Source organism: Cnephaeus nilssonii (assembly GCF_951640355.1).
Source record: "Cnephaeus nilssonii genome assembly, chromosome: 1".
Classification (NCBI taxonomy): Eukaryota; Metazoa; Chordata; class Mammalia; order Chiroptera; family Vespertilionidae; genus Cnephaeus; species Cnephaeus nilssonii.
Genome location: NC_137072.1, coordinates 94,601,156 through 94,624,252, shown reverse-complemented (window position 1 = coordinate 94,624,252; position 23,097 = coordinate 94,601,156). Strand labels below are relative to the sequence as shown.

Sequence of the window (23,097 nt, the reverse complement as noted above, 5' to 3'; positions counted from 1 at the left end):
TGACTTTCTAGAAAGAGCTTCTGTCTGTTTAGCCCATTGGTTTTAAATCAGATTACACTCCCACTAACGGGGTAAGAGAAAACTGTTCAAGGCGCCTTGGGCAAATCGCAAACTCTTGCTGAACTTGAGGGACCCCTTCCCGGCATAACTGTCTGCGGGCTTTTCAGGGCACTTTTGAAAGAAGGACAGGGACCCGGCGCCCCTCCGCTCTCCCGCGGGGACAGAGACAGAAAAGCAAAGTTTCCCAAGCAGGTGGGAAGCGCAGCGGGGACCCTCCCAGCCGGGGGCGGGGCGCGCCCTGACGCCCCCTGCGCTCCGGGGCTGGGGCGGGGCACAGGGGGCGGGGCACAGGGGGCGGGGCCATCCCTGGGCGGGGCCATCCCTGGGCGGGGCCATCCCTGGGCGGGGCCATCCCTGGGCGGGGCCATCCCTGGGCGGGCCGCGGGGAGGGGAGGGGCATAGGGGGCGGGGCCATCCCTGGGCGGGCCGCGGGGCGGGGCGGGGCCGCTCGGCCCTGTCCCCCTCCGGCCCGCCCTCTGGCCGCGTCCCCGCCAGCCCTGCCGACGTGGCGGGGCGGGACCGCCGGGCGCTCCCGCGCGCACTCGGCCGCCAGAGCGGTAAGAGCCCCCGGTCCCCTTCCCGTCCCCGTCCCCTTCCCCGGGCGGGGACAGCGGGTGGTGGGGAGACCGCGCCGTCGCTCCCTGTCCGGACCCCCGAATCCCGCACGCTGTGTCAGTGAGAAACCTTCGGCGGGGACTGGCCCCCGGGCGCGGGACCAGGAGGATCCGGGCTGGAGGGTGAAGTCCAGGGAGGCGCGGGTGGCGCGGCCGAGGGCCCTGCGTGGGTGCGGGCGTGTGAGTGTGTGTGTGTGAGTGTGTGTCGCTCGGGTCCACGCTCATGCACACACCCACACGCCCGCACTCCGGCTCTGCACCCTCGGCCGCCGGGAACCTCCGCGGAGCCTGCCGAGAGCTCTGATGCATCCAGTCCCAGCACCAAGCAAGCCTGAGAAAGTTTCCCCAAGGTCCCAGGTGGGAGGCCCAGGCGGGCTGCAGGGTCTAGGCAGCTAGGGGCCCAGAGGGAGCGGTCCCTGGCAAGGCGGGGGACTCCTTCTTGGGGTTTGCCTGCCCTTGGACTTGGAAAACCGAGTGCAGGCCCTGACTTCCCACCGGAGCTCATCATTCCTCCCCCTGCAGACAGACCCAGGTCCTGCCTTCCACCCCAGCCGACATCCTAAACTGACACCACCTGGACTCACAGCCCTTGGGCTGAGTCCGACCCCCTGGCCCAGCCCCACCCACCCACTCTTTCTCGCCTTCTCCCTGGAATGTGGTATTTCCTCTCAAATCGGGCACCTGAACTTCATTGCCTTTTCCCAGAGTAGGAAGACATCTCTATGGGCTGTGAGGGCTCTGATTATGCCCTACCGATCCCATCAGTTTCCAACCTAAACATCTTGAGGGATACAAACAGGTGGCTTTAAAAACCCATGTCTCTTGAACTCCAGAACACCTCAGGCAACCCGAGGACCCTGAGGGTGAGCACGGCTTTCTCCTTGCTGCCCTCTGTTCTTCCCGGTGGCCCCTTCCCCACCTCATTTATATCCACCCCGCACTCTCTCCTTCCTTTCCTCCATCAAAATCTGAGCTCAGGAAAGAATGATACACTCTTTACATCGCGAGCTTTTAAGCAAAGGCAGGAACCTTTCAGAGTGGAATCTGAGGCACAAGTGAGCCAGTGCAGAAGGAATTTGAGGGTGGGAGGGGGCCTTCCTGAATCTGAGCGATTCAGTCCATATAAGTAGCCATTTATGTATAAGACTGGCTGAAATCAAGCATTGTTTCTCTTACATCAATACCAGACAATACATGTAACTTCGGTAAATATTTGAGGATAATAAACCAAGCGAGGCGCTTGTTGGTCACAGCCCCAGAGGAGACGATGACATAGAAACAAATACTCCATTAAAGTGCCATAGAAGCAGCACCTAAACGTATTGCAGAAATAGAGAAGAGGCGGCCATTTAATTCTTCGGAAGGAGCAGGGCACGTTAAGGAAAGTTTCGGAGTAAAAAGTGACATTGGGCATCGAGAAACAAACAGGAGCTGGAGGCAGGGCCTCCTGGGCCGAGGAGCCAGCATAAGCAAAGGCAAAGAGGTGGGACGGTTTACGAGCCGTGTGGGCTCCTCTGATGGAAAGTCTGGTGAGGCAGGAGTCTGGGTGTGTTGAGAGCTGCAGGAGGCAGAGAGAGAGAGATTGGAGCTGGATTAGGAGGGGCCGCTCATGCTGTGCAAAGGTGCTTCTAAGCAAGAAAACAAATGGTTCCCTTCTGTGTTTCAGAAAAATACCTGGCAGACACTTGGGGCCAGGCGTGCGTCCTCGCCCGTAGGAACTCTTACAAACGGATTAGGAACCTCTCTTCCAGAGTTGTTGTTCCTGGGCCTTTGCTGACTGGCACTTTGTAAAATTGTGTTACCAAATTCTTGTTTTGCCAAAGGAAGCCTTTAAAAAGAAATCCATCCACTGCATCACTGTTTCATAAAAATCAAAGACAGTTCAATCCCAAGGAAAGCTAAATTTGGAACATGAAGACAGTCCTTTACATTTAATAAATTTAGATTGATGAGAAACTGGCTACCTTGTCCTCATTTTTCTCTGTCATCAGTCTGGTGTTTGAGAACAAAGTATTCGGATCATTTTGTCCAGCCTTACTTTACAGAGGAGGAAGTGAGGAAGCACAACAGAGTGAGTGAGTGATGCCCACAAAGGGACGGAGCACAGCTCTTTCCACCTCAGAATCCCATCCCTCCCACCCTCGCTAGTCCTCCATGTGGCCTCTTGGCCCGGCCACACAGATGTCCATCCTGACCATGTAGATTCATTTCTGATGCTGGACATTTGCATATATTCTTATCCCATCATGCCTAAAACCATTCAGATACATTTTGAAGATCCCCCCCCCCCCCCTTTTGCACGAGGTCCGTCTACTTCACCTTGCCCTTAATTGAGATGCTGTTTTACATCATCATTTAAGTAGTTCTTGTTAGCTGAATTCATTTCCTGGATCTTCACTGACCAGGAATAAAATACAAACGCATTATTCATTTTCTGGAGGATAGTAATCACGTCTTCTCTTTTAAAGTTATTTTTTTGGAACTATGATGCTGCTGCCCCAATACATAGCATCGTTCTGGGAGCATTTTAGGTAATGATTGCATTTACTGATGAAAAAACTAACTTATTCCCAGCCCACAAAGGCTTCTTTATATGCCCCCTTCCTCTCCTTGGAGTTTCTGAAGAAGCCTCCTTGTTTCTGCGGGTTGAGTCTCCCCAGCATCAAAGTCACAGACTTAGCTGCCGTGATCAATGTTCCTCACCATAAATCAGGAGAGATTCTGAAGTCGGACTGCCTATGGGCACCCAGGCAGGGAGGAGGCTGTCCCGGGAAACATGGTGTGCGTCCCGGCTGTGGTCAGGGTGGATGCCATCAGTAACTGCTCAGAAACAGCTGTGTATTCAGAACACGCAATTTCTGATGATTTCAGACAAAAGGACAAAGTCTTAAAAATGATTGCGTCTCTCCTGTCATAATAACACCCAGAGTAGACAAAGGTCTACCAAAACAAACAAAAAAGATCTCTCTTGTGTTGGTGTTGGTTTAGGGGGAGATGTAGTCCTGTAACAGGTAGAAGTAACGAGATTAGAGATGTGTACAGCTGGAAGTTAAAGTAGGGCTGAATATTATAGTGCCCATTTTTACTATATAAACAGGTGTAAAAATATAGTCCTTCTGAAATGTATAAGTTGCCCGTAAATATTTTTAATAGTATCAGTTCAAATACTCATCTTCTCGGCTTTGTGTTGCTGGTTGAATGCAGAGCAGGTGCAGAGAAGAGAGATTTTGTTGCAGCAATTTTTCTAGAATTGAGGCGAGCTGACCTAAGGCAATTGGGCCATTAGAGATGAGTGAGGGCTGTAGGTGTCCTCCTGTGTAAACTCCTTAGGGAGAGTGATATTGCCACAAAGTTCTCAGAGTTCTGCCGCCCACTCGCACGGATACTACCCACTGGGTTCAGTTATACAGCTTGTTCCTGGAGCTTGATGATGTCCTAGCTCTGTCCTTTTGGGCCTCTGGGAGGACTCAGGTGAGACCCTTGAGGGATGTCCGACTGCCCATTTAGGCCCGATCACCTCTTCAGCTTCAGTTTTCGTGTTCTCCCAAAATCAGCTAGAAGAACTAGAAAAATTCTCCACAGGGCAACAAGCTGCTGGGCTCAGTGCAGTTGTGTGCCCTGGTAAGGGAAGGGCAGAAAGAACCCGTCCATTACTTCTTGGAATAGTTTGGAGCTTCTTAATAATCCAAGTTAATGATACGGATTTTCAAATTATCTTACAAAGAAAATAGACAGTGTCTGTGACCAGCTATTGATGAACCAAAACTAGGAATAAAAGTGATGTCTCCACATCATTTACTCATAGACCCATTCTCCTTATGGTCCTGCCCCTAGGACCCAGATGAGGATAGGGTAAGTTAGGATGGAGAATTCTTTAGGCCACAGCAGTCAAGCAGTGTCCTAGGCCCGTGGTCGGCAAACCGGCTCACGAGCCACATGCGGCTCTTTGGCCCCTTGAGTGTGGCTCTTCCACAAAATACCACGGCCTGGGTGAGTCTATTTTGAAGAAGTGGCGTTAGAATAAGTTTAAGTTTAAAAAATTTGGCTCTCAAAAAAAATTTCAATCGTTGTACTGTTGATATTTGGCTCTGTTGACTAATGAGTTGGCCGACCACTGTCCTAGGCCATAAGTCAGCAAACATTGTCTATAAAGGGCCAGATAATAAATATTTTAGGCTTTGCGACTTTGTGGGCCATATGGTCTCTGTTGCAACCATTCAACTCTGAGAAGCCATAGGCAGTACATAAACATATGAGCATGTCTGTGTCCCAATAAAATTTTATTTACCAAAACAAATGGATGGCGAGATTTAGCCAGCAGGCTATGGTTTGCCAACTTCCATCCTAAGCCAATCCTGACAACATTTTCCCAAAGATCTTATAAGTTTCCAAATGACAGTGGCTTTTCAAGTAGCCTCCCTCAATCCCCCCCCCCCCATTTGTAACTACCCTTTTCTGTACAGCGGCCTTGTATCATTCTTTACTGTTTCGACTAGGAATTGATCATACTTATTGACAGACCATCTCCAACCTTGATTATCCTGGGTAATTGGGGACATCTGGGTGTCATTAAATGAAACACGAAAGTTAAGAGGAAGATCTAGTGTTAATGATAAGACAACAAGTTTCCTATGGCCAGGAAGAGATGTCCAACTGGCCATTAGAGCTACTTACCCAAGGGTAGAATTTCATATATATTCTTAGTAATTAAGATGTAATTTATATACCATAAAATTCACATGCTATAAAATTCACTATTTATATATATATTACTGATTTCAGAGAGTAAGGCAGAGGGAGATAGAAACATCAATGGTGAGAATCATTGATCGGCTGCCTCCTGCATGCCCCCTCCTGGGGATCAAGCCCACAACCCAGGCATGTGCCTTTGACCAAAATTGAAACTGGAACCCTTCAGTCCTCAGGCCGACGTTCTATCCACTGAGCCAGACCAACTAGGGCACAGAATTCACTCGTTTAAGGTGTATACAGTTCAGTGGTTTTTAGGATATTCACACAGTTGTACAGCCATTATCACTATCTAATTTTAAAACATGTTCATCACCCAAGAAAGAAATCTGTACCCATTAGCATTCACTCCTCATTCCCTCTCCCTTCAGCCTCTGGAAACCACTAATTTACTTTCTGTATCCATGGACTGGAGGTAGACATTGGAGATTCATGACATGGAAGTGGTGTAATAACAGAAAGGAATGTGCTTCACCAAGGGGGAGAGTGTAGCAGGGAAAGGAAATAGCCAGACTACTGCTCTTTGCGGGGATATGAGGGTTGGGGAAATGAGTTCTTTCTAAGTCTACAGTACACTACCAGGTGGCCAGTATGTTAACTAGCGTCTCACATACCATGGTTTTAGCAGCAACCTGAGATTTGACCAATTGGTAAACACCATGGTCAACAAAAATACCCATTGATTTGCCTGAGACTTGGCTTCTTGTGTAGTGAGAACACTGTCTTCATTTTATAAATAAATAAAAAATTATCATCTCAAACTAGCTTTCTCGATCTGTGCTATCCAATAAGGTAGCCACTAGCCATATAAGCCTATGTAAAATTAAAATTATTTAAAATGTATTAAATAAAATGAATTAAATAAAATTAACATTTTTAATATGGCAGTAATCAGATTTCACATGCTCAGTAGCCACATGTGGCTATTAGCTACCACACTGGATGGTGCAGATATAAAACAGTTTCATCATCAGAGAAAGTTCTATTGAACAGCGAGGTTCTTCATGATAATGAGTTTTCTGCTTCCCAGGTTGTTTCGTAATGGCTACATTCCTCTTTGGCTTAATATACCCCTTCTTTGCTTCCCATTTTATCCTCATGCATCCCTGTTTAAATTATTGTTCAAACAGAGCGCAGGCCTTCACCAGCTGGTACCCAACAAAGTATACTTATGTGTATGTATGTCTCTTTCTCAATGTGAACCTCTGATGACATGGCAGAGCTAAATGTCAAGTATTTTTTAATAAGCTCTTAGGTATTTTCTATGCTAATTCTCATTGTGACAAATATAATTAACCAAGTCTTACTACATAAATAATTTTACAGATTCAAATAATACTTCTAGTTACCCTATGCATATCGGTGCAAAGCAAGCAAGAGATCCATGAAAGGATAAAGATAGCACTGTAGGTTTTATTAGTTTCCTATTGCTGCTGTAACAAATTACAACAACCTACTGGCTTATAACAACACAAGTGTATTCTCTTACAGTTCTGGAGGTCAGAAGTCTAAAATGAGTTTCACTGGGCTAATGTCAAAGTGTTGGTAGGGCTGGTTTCTTCTAGAGTCTCTCAGAGGAGAATGGTTCCCTCGACCTTTTCAGCTTCTAGTAGTCACCTGTATTCCTTGGCTTATGGCCCCCTCCTTTGTCTTCAAAGAGCATCACTCCAAACTCTTCTTCTGTCATCACACCCCCTTTTCCTCTTGGTAGTCAAATCTCCCTCTGCCCCTCTCTAATAAGGACACTTAGGATTTCATTTAGGATAATCCAAGATAATGTCCCCATTTTAAGATCCTTAATTTGATCACATCTGCAAAGTCCCTTTTTGCCATATAAGATAATATTCACAGATTCCAGGAATTAGGATATCTTTGGGATATTTATTCAGTCTACCCCAAGGTTCCATAAAGTTTATTATTGATTTACCCCAGCAGACTTAATTTAATCATGCAGGGCTTTGAGTTAAAGTTCAACAATTCAGATTAAAACAGAAAGTTCTTGTTTGTAATTATGTTGGCAGATAATAAGATGTCTGATGATGCCGGTGACACCGTAGCCGCTGGAGACAAAGCGGAAGTTACCGAGATGCCCAGTAGTGATTCTTTACCCAGAGATGCAGAGGTGCACGGTGAGTCAGCTATGATTTCAAATGAGCCAACGCTGGCTGACCCCAGAGGAGATGCGCCTGAAAACGCAGCCGTTCAGGGTGAGGAGATTGCTGACACTGGGCACCCTGACCAGCCCGAAGACACCAGAGCCATGGATCCGCCCCCCAATGGAGAAGTGACCGAGGAGGTGCTTGCCGAATGCATTGATGCCGTCAGCCTTGAGGCAGAACTTGGACCTGAAATACCTCTGAAAGAACAGAATAATCCGGTAGGAGTGGTTCATTCGGTTTAGTTCGACCTAAGTTCTTACTGATACCTACCATGGGCACAGATTTGTGCCAAGCTCTGTGGGTGGGGGTGGGGGTTCAGTATATACTATGATATCACCTCATGAGCAGAGCTGGTCATTATAATATTTGCACTTTGATAATTGTGTTAATAATAATAACAGCCACTAATAATTGGGTACATCCTATGTGCTGGGCACTCTGCTAGCCACTTTATATGTTATGTAATTTACTCCGTACAAAAGTTGTTTGTGGCTCTAAGCTAGATAGTATTAACCTCAATTTATAGACAAGGCAACCTGGCATAGAGATTTTAAACAACCCAGTAAGATACTAAGCTACGCAGTAGTAAAATGGAAAATATTGTAATATTGAACACAATGAGTCCAAATTATTAAGGAGCCTGATTTCACCCTAAACGAGTCAATGTTTCTTTACTATCACTTAAAATTTAATGCACATTTACAAATCCACTAGGGCGATGTTAGACATTCAGACCACTATTTTATCATCATACACCTTCCCACCTTCCAGGGGGCCGGAGGCAGGCATGTTCCCTGCCCCTTTCCTTCAGCACCTGCACCTGTCTCTTTGTGGGGAAAAGATAGACCACTGTCTCCCCTTTGCTACCTTGTGACACATCAACACACCCATGGAGCTGGGTTTTGTTGGTATCTTCATCTCCATCCGTGTGGGGACTGATGGGGGTGGAAGGCACCCAGCATGAAAGGAGGAGGTGGGCTGCTCCCCTCCAACCCTCCCTTCCAGAGTGATGGTACAGGATGGGGGCATGGGGGTCTCCCCTCAGCCACGCCCCAGCCCTGCTCATCCTGTGTTGTCACTCAGGTCATCTCGAAGGGACTCTGCTGCATGCCCCGTGGGAGGGGAACTAAACAGGGAGCCAGGGGGCCTGGGCTTTCCTCCTCTAACCTGTCATCAAGTCTGTTAATTTGGGCAAGACACCTAATTTCTCTGTGCCTCACTTTTCCCCTCTATAAAATGAAAAGTTTGCACATGAAGATATCCTTCTGACTGATGTTTTATGATTCTTTTATTCAAAATCAACTTCCTTTTTGATTTTTTTCGATTTTTCAATTACAGTTTACATTCAGTATTATTTTGTACTAGAGGCCCAGTGCATGATTTAATCATGCACCTGGTGCACCAGCGGGCTGGCTGTCCGCCGGTGCACCAGGCCTTCCGAAAGCCTCCGGCGCAGCCATGACACAGACGCTGAGCGCCGCGAGCTCAGCGTCCTGCTGGCCCAATCAGCTACCCCGGCCACCCTGAGTCCCGCCCCCTGCGCCTCCTGCTGGCCCAATCATGGGCGTAGCGGAGTGATGGTAATTTACATATTACCATTTTATTATGTAGGATTGCTTTCAGGTGTACAGGGTAGTGGTTAGACAATCATACACTTTACAAAGTGCTCCTCCCCCCACGCCACCCCCTGATATTCTCAGTACCCACCCGGCACCCAACATAGTTATTACAATATCATTGACTATATTGTCTAGGCCGTACCTTACACCCCCGTGACTATTCTGGAGCTACCAATCTACTTCTCAACCCCTTCACCTTTTTCACTCAGTCCTGGAAAATCAGCTTCTGAGTTTCCCTAGAGCTGTTCTAAGATGAGACGGGCTCTCTTGGAGAGGAGGGTGTTTTCCAAGACTGGAGATGTTTAAACAAAACCAAACAATTATTTTGCAAGGATGTCAGCTGGGAGTTGGATCAGATACGGTCAATAGAAATGCACACTTTCGTTTCTGAGTTCAGAGAGTTCTCAGACCCTTTGAAGCCACCTGGGCCCCACAGGGCTTAAGAACTCGCAGACTAGAGGTTCTTAATCCTAGCTGAACATTTCAACCAATGGGGGAGCTTTAAAAAATACTCATGGCAGGGTCTGTGCTAGTCTAGGTTCTCCAGAGAAACAGAACCAACAGGATACATATTTATATCTCCTCTACCTATAAATACATATATACCTGACTCTGGAACTACACCCCCCCCCCCCCGCTGTCTTTCTATTGTGGGGAGCATTGGTTCCTAATTTTTATTATAAGTGCTACTGTTAATAAATACCTTTATTGATTAAGAAAAATATATCTTAGCCACAACATCCCGAGATGACTTAAACTACGTAAGTCCTACCTATTCAAAATATATGTTCCTGATGCCTAGGTTATACATTCAATTTCTGACCTCTAATAATTATACGATTGTTAATAAAGATAGCACAATAAAAAGTCAATATGCTCCTATACATCTGCCTTCTTAAATTTTTTGGGCAAATTGAATGGATCCTGCTTTTGACAGCACTTTATAAATCTCCTTGATGCTGCAAGAATGAGCCAGGAGGCAGGTAGATACCTCCCTCCTCCGTCTGCACAACACTGTTAGCTTTCAAGGACTTTGCTACAGGTTAGCATTTCCTCATAATGAACTATCACAAACGTATTTGGATGGAAGTGCAAATATTGGCCACAGAGTTGGGACCGTGGCTCTGGATGTATACGTGGCATTGCCCTCAGGAGCTCAGGTAGAACCAAGGTGTGGGAGGCACACCTGTGAGTATGTTTGTTCTGAAAAAGGCAGAAAGCTGATAGGGCTGGTTGGAAAGGTATCACTTTCACCCGGGTCATGTTTAAACTCTTCTAGGTAATTGCAAATTTAGTCTTTTTTAAAGGATTACCAGAAAAGAGCATTCTACTATCTCTTTTGGTATCCTATTCTTTTAAGTTAATATTAGAAGTCAGTTTTGTGCCTCGTCTTCAAGCATTGTTCATTTGTTTTATTTTATTTGCTCTTTGTTGGACACTTATGAGAAGTCCTCTCACAGTGATGAAAACTGTTTTTTTGTTTTGTTTTTTTGTGGGGTGTTTTTTCTTGCTTTATTTTTATTTTTTTACTTAACTCCATTTATTTTATTTTATTTATTGATTAAGATATTACATATGTGTCCTTATCCCCCCATTGCCCCCCCCACCCCCCCTCATGCCCTCACCCCCCTGGTGTCTATGTCCATTGGTTAGGCTTATATGCATGCATACAAGTCCTTTGGTTGATCTCTCCCCCTTCCCCCACCCTCCCCTACCTTCCCTCTGAGGTTTGATGGTCTGATCGATGCTTCTCTGTCTCTGTTTTTGTTCATCAATTTATGTTGTTTATTATATTCCATGAATGAGAGAAAAAAAAGAAAGAAAACAACTGTTTTTCTGATCCACAAGAGGATGAACTCTACAAAAAATCTTGAATCATAAGTTCATTTACAAGTTGACTGTTTGGATCGTGAACACAGGCCCCCCCGAGAAATGGCAGGTCCTATAGAAAAACAGCCAAATTCAAAAGCCTATTTGATCCCAGGTAGAGCTGAGCCTAAAAGCATCTCATCATCCCATTTTAAAAACTTCTATGGAAAAATGTCTGCTTAAAAAAAAAATCACCTGGTAGAATAGCCTTTGAGACAATATTATAAACCAATATCTTCTAGGACACGCTGCATTTTGTAATGATGTGCTTAAATGTGAATATCTTTCTCTAAGTGGCTTGTATCTGCAGTTACTTTGGGTATGAGGTCCCTTAAAATCCTTAGCATCATTAGCTTCACCTTTGCCTGAGGCAGCAGGGTAGCCGTAACTCAGCAGGGAGGGTGGTGTGACCAGGAGGGGCCTAGAAAAGAGGAAGAAGCCAGTGGTTCCGCCAGCTGCTCAGCTGGCACCTCTGCTTTGAAGGGTCACACCATTCACAACTTATGTCTCACAGAAGCTATCTCATCTTTGGTGCTCCTCTTTCTCATCCATTCTTTTTTAATATATTTTTATTGATTTCAGAGAGGAAGGGAGAGGGAGAGAATTACCTCTTCTCTCCACAATCTCGCCATCACATTCAATAAGTGAAATCAGATCTCAAATCACATTGTACCACACTGACATTTTTAAATTAAACATCAATGAGCAAGAAAGTTAAAAACAGTTGATAAAAACTGTTTCTTTTGTAGGCTTGAGAACATCCTTTTGTTCTGTCCTTTTAGGTGCTCCTACCACCAGCCTGAGGGAAAGGTTCACTCAAGGCAAATGCCTAGAATTCTAGAGGCAGGTTTTTCCCTTATCGTTGACATCAGTAAGCCAGAATTCCCCAGAGTTCAGAGCTGGATGGAAAACCACTTAACATAGGGCAACCTCCTTTCTTATACCCTGTTCCTGTCAAGGTAGGAAGAAGCTTTAAAATATATTTAATCATCTACACACCTCAAAGGCTTTTATTTATTTTTTTAAAATATATTTTATTGATTTTTTACAGAGAAGAAGGGAGAAGGATAGAGAGTTAGAAACATTGATGAGAGAGAAACACGGGATCAGCTGCCTCCTGCACACCTCCTACTGGGGATGTGCCCGCAACCAAGGTACATGCCCTTGACCGGAATCGAACCTGGGACCTTTCAGTCTGCAGGCCGACACTCTATCCACTGAGCCAAACCGGTTAGGGCTCAATTGCTTTTAATTTCTAGAACTCCTTTCAGATATTCAGAATGCTAGTTAACAGTCCACCGTGTTTACCAGTTAAAACCCGTTTCTGCACCTCAGTATGCTAATTAGCAAATCATCAAATGGTAATAGAGATTCAGATAATAGTCCTTTTTGTGCATTAAAAAGGACTACACAGACTTTTAATTTGGGTTAAGTAATTAGTGTTCAATTTATTACGGTCACAAATTCGAAATTTCAGTTCTCCCTAGGTTTTATATTCATCTCACAAATTTTTATTTAGAAATCTAGCAAAATGAACAATCACTTACAAGAGGCTTTTGATTAATGCTTTGTCCTTTTTACCAACTTAAACACGTTTAAATAGTTTAAAACAGCATCTATACATTTAATATGTTCTATTTCCTTTTTCAGTACTTCATTTATCTATTTAAACAAAACCTTGCTGAGTGCTTAAGAATGGTTACAAATATATTAAATTAAGTTCATAGAGTGGACCTAAAGACCTCTTAGATATTATAATAATATGCATAATTTTAGAAAGATTTCAAATTAAAATCAAAAGTCTGATAATTCAATTATTCACTTTAATTGGTTTTCAAAAATTGATGATCTAATCAGTCAAATCCCTTAAACCTTAGTAGTACAGAAAAGACCAAATATGTATAAAAATATTAATAGCTTGACTTTGATGCTTTCAACCTTTCTATATTTAATTTTAAGTCTTCCCAGAGTTAGATGATCCATACTCACCAAGGAAGAAAATTACCTGGAAATAACTGAAGCCATTTTCCAGCCAGTATTTTGACAGAGCTATAGGCATCCAGAGCAATTCCCATGCTCCCAAATGTCACACTGAGTCCCCTTTTGGAGAAGCTATGTCATGAGTTACAAAACCTAAAAAGGGTAGCTCTCATCATTCACATCCTTAGACACATGTTATACATAGTACCTGATTCTTGATCTACTCAAGGAAATAGGACAACCAGGTTATCTTTGATCTTAAGACAAGTTCATTTATTTTCTAGTTAAACTAGAGGCCCGTTGCACAAAGAGATTCGTGCAATAGGCCTTCCTTCCCTTGGCTTCCAGCACCGGTTTTCCTCTGGCACCCGGGACCCAGGCCTTCACTCCGACCGGAGTCTGCCTTCTTCGTCTTTGCTGCAGGCTCCAGCCAGAGTCTGCTGTCTTCGCTGCAGACTCCGGCCGGAGTCTGCCATCTTAGTCTTCACTGCTTTGCTGCAGACTCAGGCGGAGTCTGCCGTCTTCATCTTCGCTGCAGACTCCAGCTGGAGTCTGCCATCTTTGTCTTTGCTGCAGACCCTGGCTGGAGTCTGCCATCTTGGTCTTCTGGAGTCTGCAGTCTTGTCTTTGCTGCACTGGAGTGCTGCTCCTGTAGATCCCTTCGCCCCCCTTCCCGCCCTCCCTCTCATAGCAGGCATCCTGCCCTGGCCACTCTGCACCTGAGCAGCTGGGCGGCTGCCATATTTGTTCTTCTAATTTGCATGTTTCCTCCTGATTGGCTGGTGGGCGTAGTGGTGTGATGGTCAATTTGCATGTTTCTCTTTTATTAGTGTAGATGTTAAAGACCTATAAATTCTATAGAATCTAAAATTTGTACATTTTTCTGTCTCATGATACCATTGAACTTTTTAGCCTAAAGTAAATAAATGTATTTTCTATTGTAAGATCTTTAAATAAGATACCGGAGATATATATGTCTTTTCTATTTAAAGACCTTTGAACTTAATGGAATCTTGAAGTCTTTCCTATCCTTAGGACTACACAATGGTTATAGACATTTAAATGATCTCCAGTTGAGTTTTGATATTCCTCTTGATCAAGCCAAATCTGAGTTGTAAGAGATGAGGTCATTCTTCTATGATTGTATAGGGAGGGAGGAGGAAATTCAGAGAGTTTTCATCAAATGACTTCTGAGTTCTCTGTAAAATAGGACGTGAAGTTGTCTGATAAAGGAGGTGGGGTTACATGGCAAGAAGGTGAGAAAAAAAAGGTTTAAAATAACTATATTTGATAATGGAAGATCTGAGTAGGTCCAGTCTGTCTACTTTATAGTCTCAAACGTTTGTGACATTAAAGCCATTTAAAGTGGAGACAATACTCATGGTGAGATAGAATTATAATTCATGCTGAACATTTAGTTTATGTGTTTTTTTGTATTAAATGTGCACAGTTTGTCATTTGAGTATTTGCCACTGATAAATATTCTTCGCTGCTGATTAGGAGGTCACATCTCAATGTCAAAATTGCTTTATTAATAAATCAATTGAAGTTGTCACTTATACTGCAAAAAGTTCCAAATTTATTTCATACTTATTTCCATTTGCTAGTCAATTACCAGCTGTCAGAACATATTAAGTATTATAAATTTGAATCAGAAGCTGTCACCCATAAGTGTATTAACTCTCCTTAATCACATAGGTAGTGATTTTTTCCATAAAAGAATGATATTAATCACCAGCTTACATCTGTCTTCATGATGGTATAAAATTGCCATTGGCTTCCATTGCCAGAGTGAAGTAAATCAATGTAGACTCCAAAAATGAAAGCTCAGTCATGAATCATGAGTATTTCCATTCATGTTAACAGGCTTTTCATTGTTTCCAACAGAAAAAAATGTCAGCCACTTTCAAAGCTTTTACTTCTTAGTCCTAAAAATGTAGTTTCTTATTATTGTTATTATTAATCATTATTATTATTACTAGTTAACATTTATGAAGTATTTCTTAAGTACCAGGAACTATGCTCGTAGCTTTATATGAATTATTTCTTTTAATCTCCACAATAAACCTCAGAGGCCATTGGTTCTTATATGTAAGGTGCTTATACTGCTATACCTTGTGTTCTGTAATGAAGTAAACAATGGCTTAAAGGACTTGAGTAACTTGTTGCCCAAAATGGCACAGCCTATAGTCAAACCCAAGCAATTTAATTTTATAACCTTTTCTCTTGACCAGCAGTGTACACTGGTGGATGGTGTTTGATATTTATAGGTGAACCAGTTAGGAATGCATTTGGGTGCAAGTAACTAAAATCCAACTTATAGTTGCTTATAAAATAGCAATTTGGATGTATTTTTTTCTCACTTGACAGAAAGAATAGAGATAGGCAGCTACTCACATTGGGTTAGTAGCTCAGCAGTGGCAGCACCAGTGTCTGGAATTCCCTGGCCTTTCCCTGTGGCAGCAAAAATAGCTGCTTCTGTTTCAAGCATTATGTCCACATTCAGGGCAGGATAAAGAGAGAGGGAAAGAGCTGGCACTGGTCATAACTTTATAACTCATTATGAAAACAAAGCATTCTCAGTTATAGTTCATGAATTTAAAACTGTTTCACATGTTTACTCTTTTTTAAAAAATATATATTTGACCCGTCTGGCATAGCTCAGTGATTGGGCATCAACCTATAAACCAGGAGGTCACAGTTCAATTCCCAGTCAGGGCACATGCCTAGTTTGCGGGCTTGATCCCCAGTGTGCTGCATGCAGGAGGCAGCCGATCAATGATTCTCTTTCATCATTGATGTTCCTAATCTCTCTCCCTCTCCCTTCCTCTCTGAAATAAAAAAAAAATATGTTTGCACTGATTTTAGAGAGAAGAGAGGAAGAGAAAGAGAGAGAAAGAGAGAGAAAGAGTGAGAGAGAAAGAGAGAACATCGATGAGAGATCGGCTGCCTCCTGCATGCCCCCTATTGGGGATTGAGCCCACAATCCGGGCATGTGCCCTGACTGGGAATCAAACCAGAGACATCTTGGTGCCTGGTAAACTCAACCAACTGAGCCACACCGGTCAGGCCACACGTCCACTCTTATCTGAAAGAGTGGCAGGCAGCAGGGAAAAGGGAGTTGGAGATGACTAATGGACCAGCCTTTGGTCAAAAGTTATAGAATTTACAAACTTTGAAGGAATTTTTCACTTATTCCTTAACTACTTTCTTTCTTTTTGGAGTGAAAGAACTGTGATTCTCCAAGTCCTAATATGTTCTTACCTCATTTTTTAGAATGTATCCTATATAATAAATGGCTAATATGCAAATTGTCCCCTTGACCAGGAGTTCAACCAGGAGTTGGAACAGGGAGCATGGCCAGCCAACTGCCTGAGGCCCCTCTCCCCAGCTGGCCTGGCCCAATCAGCCCCAATCAGGGTGGGCTGGCCGGACCCCACCCGTGCACAAATTCGTGCACTGAGCCTCAAGTTCAGGCATCCTCAAACTACGGCCCGCGGGCCACATGAGGGTGTTTTTGCCGTTCTGTTTTTTTACTTCAAAATAAGATATGTGCAGTGTGCATAGGAATTTGTTGATAGTTTTTTTTTTTAAACTATAGTCCGGCCCTCCAATAGTCTGAGGGACAGTGAACTGGGCCCCTGTTTAAAAAGTTTGAGGACCCCTGCTCTAGTTCCTAGATAATAAGAGAAAGCCATGGTTTCACTAATTGGATCAGAATGCATTGGTTGCAAGTATTGCACACTTAAGAAAACAGATGAATTTTAGTTACTAGTCAACAAATAAATGTATTGAGCACTCATTATATACCATGCACTCTTCTTGGCTCTGGGGATACATCAGTGGAGAGGAGGAGAAAAGAGAAACACACACACACACACACACACACACACACACACACACACATCATGCAGGAATCTCATGGAACCCAAAGATAGGAATGCAGCAGAACCTTGAAGAGGAAGAGGAACCAGGACTGAGAAGGTATCAGGAATTTGAATAGATCCTCTGAATATATCTCCTTCACTCTGCTCACTCTGCTTTCTCTTAATTCTTAGTCTGCATGATGGATAGAATATGTGCACCCTACATTCCCTGAGTTTTCATCTTCCATTCAAGCAACCAGAGTCTCTCAGTCCTAATTCAAACACCTAAGCAAAAGGATTTGAATCTACTGAGCCCATGGACAGGGACAGATATGGTTACAGGGGTCATTGTGAGTGGATTGGACACTTTGAAAGGTGTCTACCTTAAAAGGCTACCTGTTGCTGCTACCATTTCCACGCTCATTGATGCTTTTCTAGACACTTTGCCTATCACCCTATGGCAAAGCTCCTAGAGATTTGAAAATTCACTCTACCTTGAAGAGCACAGTTTTTTAGTTCTCTACAAATTGCATGAGTCAAAGTTGTTTTGAACTTTTTCAAATCACTCTTGTGCCCTAATATATTAAGTCCTTTCCTCCCACAGCCCTCTCCAGATGATGGGAGATTTGAGTCTTGGTTAACATCAAACTCCCTTCTTCTCACTTCATGCCAAACCCTCAGAAGCCAACATCACTAGTAATCAATTTGGTTCCAAAGTACATATTGTAATGTGGGTTGGTATATTCTTTTATGGCCTTTATAAACTACAAGCCAATGAAACATGGTTCTTGGTGATTTAAAAATCAAACAAAAACTTCCTCTTTGCTTCAAACCAATGCATATTTTTCAATTACTGATCTCATGGCTAATCTGTTTTTCAACAGGCTGTGGATTCCCCTCCACAAGGAGGCGGATGGGCAGGCTGGGGATCCTGGGGCAAATCTCTGCTCTCATCAGCATCTGCCACAGTAGGTAAGCATTGTATCTTGCATTTGAATGGATAAAGTTCAGAAGCCTAAAAGGATATGACTAAACTAAAAGTTTAGTCATACTATGTGCTGATGCAGTTTAACATTAGCCTCTAAGATCATCATTTTTAGTGTTCTAAGTGCTTCATATATATTAATGCATTTATTCCCCAAAATAGACCTATAAGAAGATACTCTTATTTTCTCCATTTTAGAGGAAAGGAAGCTAAATCACAGAGAGGCAAAGACCTTGTCCAAAGTGAGGAGTGGCTGGCTTGAGATTTGAACCAAGGAGTATGGCTTTTTATATAAAAGACACTATATTATATTGATTCTTAAAATGTAAGATTTGGGCTTTTTAAAATATATTGTTAAGCTTTGTACTTATCATTCCACTTAAATATTTTTAAATGTACAACAAACGTACCTAAAAGGATCCACAAATGGTACTTTTGAGGTATCTATAAAAGGCACTTCATCAGCAGAGCACTGAAATACAAATAGAAATAATTATGCAGGTAAGAAGGATATATAATATATATTTAATTTATCCCAAAGCTAATAGAGTTACTGTAATTGAGCATTGACCTTACTCTCAATAGAGTTACTGTAACTGTGCTTTTTGGCTGCCAGTATTTCTCACTGAATGATAAAATAAAACTTAGTTCACCTAGCCTTGGCCAAGTGGCTCCGTTGGTTGGAGTATGGTCCCATGCACCAAAAGGATCCTAGACTGGGGTTTATATGGGAGGCAAGCGATTAATCGTTCTCTCTCTCTCTTTCTTTCTCTCTAAAATAAATAAAAATACATGTCCTTGGGTGAGGATTAATAAGAAAAAAAACTTATTTTAGCTAGATAAATTTATTATCTTGTATGGTATTACATTTTTGAAGCAGTTTCTTCTCTTGGCCCTTTTTTGTTGTTATCCTCACCCCAGGATACCTTTTCCATTGATTTGTAGAGAGGGTGAAAGGGCAGGATGGAGGGGGCAAAGAGAGAGAGCGGGAGAGAGAAACGTGGATGTGAGAGAGATACATCCATCAGTTGCCTCCTGCACACGCCCCAACCTGGTAGGGACGGAACCTGCAACCCAGGTACGTGCCCTTGACTGGGAATGACCAGATTTTAACCTGAGACCCTTTGGTGTGCGGGCCGATGCTCTAACTATTTAGAAACACTGGCCAGAGAACTATTGGCTCTTATGCAAGGAGAAAATATAATGGGCAATGTTGTCACCAGTGCAGATTTGTCAAAATATTCTTCGTGTGTCCTTTCCTTACATCCACTTTTCAAGAAAACTGAAGGTATGACATCAACATGCCTGAGATAATTTAGCAAAGGCATTTCATCTTGAAGACAGAGAGTGAGGAGCAGGACAGGGGAAGTCACAAATAACACCAGCTTTCACATCATTTAACTCGGGTGTCTCAAGGTATAGTTCACGGCCATGAGCATCTTGAGATGGACCATGATTGGCCCAATATGTTGTTACTTCTTAAACCAGGAGGGATAGGAAGGTCTGAAGGTCTTTTTTTTAATTATTATTATTGATTTTTTACAGAGAGGAAGAGGGAGGGATAGAGAGTTAGAAACATCGATGATAGAGAAACATCGATCAGCTGCCTCTTGCACACCCCCTACTGGGGATGTGCCCGCAACTAAGGTACATGCCCTTGACCGGAATCGAACCTGGGACCTTTCAGTCTGCAGGCCGATGCTCTATCCACTGAGCCAAACCGGTTTCGGCCTGAAGGTCTTTTGCTCTGCTGCAATGGACCATGGTCACAAGCAATTTAAGGACCAGACATCTAATTTGATAAAATTTAGACTTCCTGGAAGAATGGATAGAGTATCCCCCTAATTCCATGTCTGTCAAATATCATGAGAGCTCTGGCAGGAAGTAGACAGTGTTTAAATAAATGTCGGCCTCTCGGGCGAGAGCTTGGAGAGCAGATTTTTCTCTATGCTAATTGAAGGGGACAGGTGTGCAGTGGGCACTATATATGGAGATGGAAAAAATAGCCAAATTAAAGCAGAGAAACCTGTGTTGTCTGAACAGGACAGAATCTCTTCACGAGAGTGAGAATAAGCACCTGCCGGCAGACTGCTTCCTGGGGACAATGTTGGAGCTTTTAGTGGCTCACAAATGGGTCTTGCCACGGGCAGCGCTTAGGACTGACATGCTTTCTGAACCAAAACCTGCAAGTGTGGAGTCTAAAAGTTCTTGAAATTGGGATAAATCATGGAAAAGTAAATAACATGGTCACGGAATTCTACAGCTGTCCTCATGACTTTACGTCATTAACAGCGAAGTGTTCTGGGTGCTTCCGGTTATAATGGTGTCGAGAGCTGCCCTGGTTTTATAACCAATTCAGTGCTTTAGAAGGTTCTTTTATAGACAAAGGATGTACTTTCGTGTTAAATATAAGCTCCTTCCACGGTAAATGCAGACACTTGTGCACACTTACAGGTGCGCCTGCCAGTAACTGCTCTGCCCCAGTTGGTCTTTTTTCTCTTGTTTCTCATCGGTCAGCAGCTACACCTCATCCTTTGACTTTGGGCTCCTCTGGACCCTTACAAGGTTTTCCATCCACCAACTGACAGCTTACCTATTGAATTTACCACCTAGCATCTAAGGTATCCTGTTGTAATCTGACCTTTGCACATGCACAGCCTAATGCAGCCCTGGTCTCAGTGGACTGTGCTGCAGGGTCTCTGGGTTCTGTTACCTAGTTCAAGTATAGCCAGTAGATGATGTGGTTTTACTGCTTAAAAAGCACGGTGTTATTTCTGTGGCAAGTCTCACCTCACGCTGGTAGCCATGCATCCTTTAACTTGAAGAGAAGTCAATGTCTTTTATCTGCAGCCTGTGCTTGTGTTTGGTGTTGCTGTTGAAGTTCCCCTGTGTCTAAGTTACCGTGAAGATGATAAAGACTGTATCTTGTTAATGTTGCAGACACTTAAAACTTCTGCTGTTTCTCGGCTGGCTCTGTGTAGTAACTGATCCAGAAGAGCCTAGAGAGTTAACTGCCCTTGAGCCAGCACGATCACTGTGTCACCTTCCCTCTTCTGGTTGGTGGATATACTATTTCTCTGAGATTGTAGGACATTTGCCTATATTAGTGGTTGGCAAACTCTTTAGTCAACAGAGCCAAATATCAACAGTACAACGATTGAAATTTCTTATGAGAGCCAAATTTTTTAAACTTAAACTTCTTCTAACACCACTTCTTCAAAATAGACTCGCCCAGGCCGTAGTATTTTGTGGAAGAGCCACACTCAAGGGGCCAAAGAGCCTCATGTGTCTCACAAGCCACAGTTTGCCGACCACTGGCCTATATAATATCAAAATGGTGTTCAGTATATCCTCTTGCATTCATTTCTATTGCTGTGTAACAAATTCCCATACATTTTGCAACTTTGGAACAACACTGATTAGCTCACAGTTTCTGTGGGGCAGGACTTTAGGTGCAGGATAGCTAGGTCTGCTGCTCAGGGTCTTACCAGGCTGAAATCAAGGCGCCAGCCCACTGCATTCTCACCTGATGTTCAGGGTCATTTTCAGAGTTTTATAGGGTGTTGACAGAACTTAGTTCCTTGCAATTGTAGGGCTGATATCCCCATTTTCTTGCTGGTTCTTAACCAGGGGTCATTCTCAGTCCCTTGAGGCAGCCCTCAGGTCTTTCTTCAAAGCCAGCAGAATAATCTCCCTCATACTTTTAAACCTCTCCCTTCAGGAGTCCTTTTAAAGACTCGCCTGATTAGTTCAGGCCCACCGACAATGATTTCTCTTTTGATTAACTCAAATCCAACTGATTAAGGACTTCAATTACATTTGAAAAATCCCTTCATTTTTTCCCTATAACATAACTAATCATGGGAGTGAAAGCCCATTATATTCACAATCCTGTTCACACTCTAAGGTTGAGAGTTGGGGGACGTGGGGGCGGGGGGTAGGGGGGGGAAGAAAGTGTTTACGTCACCAATTTTAGAAACTTAGTGTCTTTTGATGGCTTTGGCTACATGATGGAATTTTGAAAAGTGTTTGAATCTTGGCATTTTTCTCTTGTTTGCACCAACAATGGTCAAGGGCACATGAGGGAGACCAAAGAAATTTTGAAACATTGATGCTCGTCCTAAGAGTCCCTTTGGACAAATAGGAGCTATCTTTGCAACTCCATTGGTCATCACAACCCTAATGCATGCAAAAGCAATATAACTGAATACCACCCATAAGTTGCTCCTAAGGCATATTTCGGAGATGTCTGGTCTGGATGTGCTATCACTTTACATATAATAGTAGCTAAAATAATACCAGTATGTACTTCAAAACTGGATACGTATCTTTGTGGACCTGATAGAGAACTAAAGCAGGTATCGTAAGGGGAGGCTGAAGTCATGGGTTCCAGAGCCGGAAACAGAAAGTGGGTGGATGGAAGTTGGAATCCCAAAAGATAATTAAGGGATCACAAATGTCCCACAAATGGAGAGGTGTCATGGCTGGGCTCACAGCCTGCAAAAGGGTTGGAATAGGGTCCAGCCATCAGTGAACAGAGATTTTTAAAAATTATGGGTAACGTCCTGGATTGTGGTCTATGTTGATCTGCTACCTTGGAATTGAGAAAGGCAAGCTAGGCATGCCTTCCATTATGTAGAGGTATACTATCCACCCAGGGCTTTGCAGCATTAACAGTTTATTATCATAAGGCAAAGAAACGTATTGGAGAACAGAGTGGTCAGAGCAGTAGACAAGCTCTTAGAAGTTTATAAACTGCCTGTAGGAAGTAAAGAAAGAAAATAGCCATGTATTCCATTGCAATTGATTTCAACTCAGAAACCTCATGTTACCCCCAGGGTAATTCCAATTGCAGACAGGAGTGCAGAACACATAGTCTGTGTGAAAACACAGAGCTGTCAGTTCAGCACTGGAAACAGAAACCAGTACTTCTTTCTCTTTTCAGTCCTCACCCGAGAACATGCTTTTATTGATTTTAGAGAGAGAGGGGAAAGGAGAGGGAATGAGAGAGAGAAACACCGACGTGAGAATGAAAGATCAATTGGTTACCTCCCGCACATGCCCCAGAGGGGATCGAACCCACAACTTTGGTATATGCCCTGACAGGGAATCGAACCTACAACCTTTCAGTGTATGGGACAATGCTCCAAGGAACTGAGCCACCCAGCCAGGGCAAAACCAATACTTCTTACATTT

The 23,097-nt window shown here is 43.5% G+C and overlaps 1 protein-coding gene across 3 annotated transcripts in view; it reads left to right on the top strand.

Annotated features, from left to right (window-relative positions):
• Positions 1–515: 515 nt before the first annotated feature.
• The window catches only part of FAM114A1 (family with sequence similarity 114 member A1), a 59,889-nt gene continuing 37,307 nt past the window's right edge, over positions 516–23,097 (top strand). For 2 of the 3 annotated variants that reach the window (XM_079777426.1, XM_079777425.1), the window contains exons 1-3: positions 516–617; positions 7,445–7,800; positions 17,801–17,888. In XM_079777426.1, coding sequence (XP_079633552.1) covers positions 7,453–7,800; positions 17,801–17,888 — 436 coding nt within the window. In that variant the 5' untranslated portion in view covers positions 516–617; positions 7,445–7,452. Of the gene's footprint in view, positions 618–7,444; positions 7,801–17,800; positions 17,889–23,097 lie in introns of those variants that run through there. The other variant, XM_079777427.1, reaches the window with a different exon arrangement.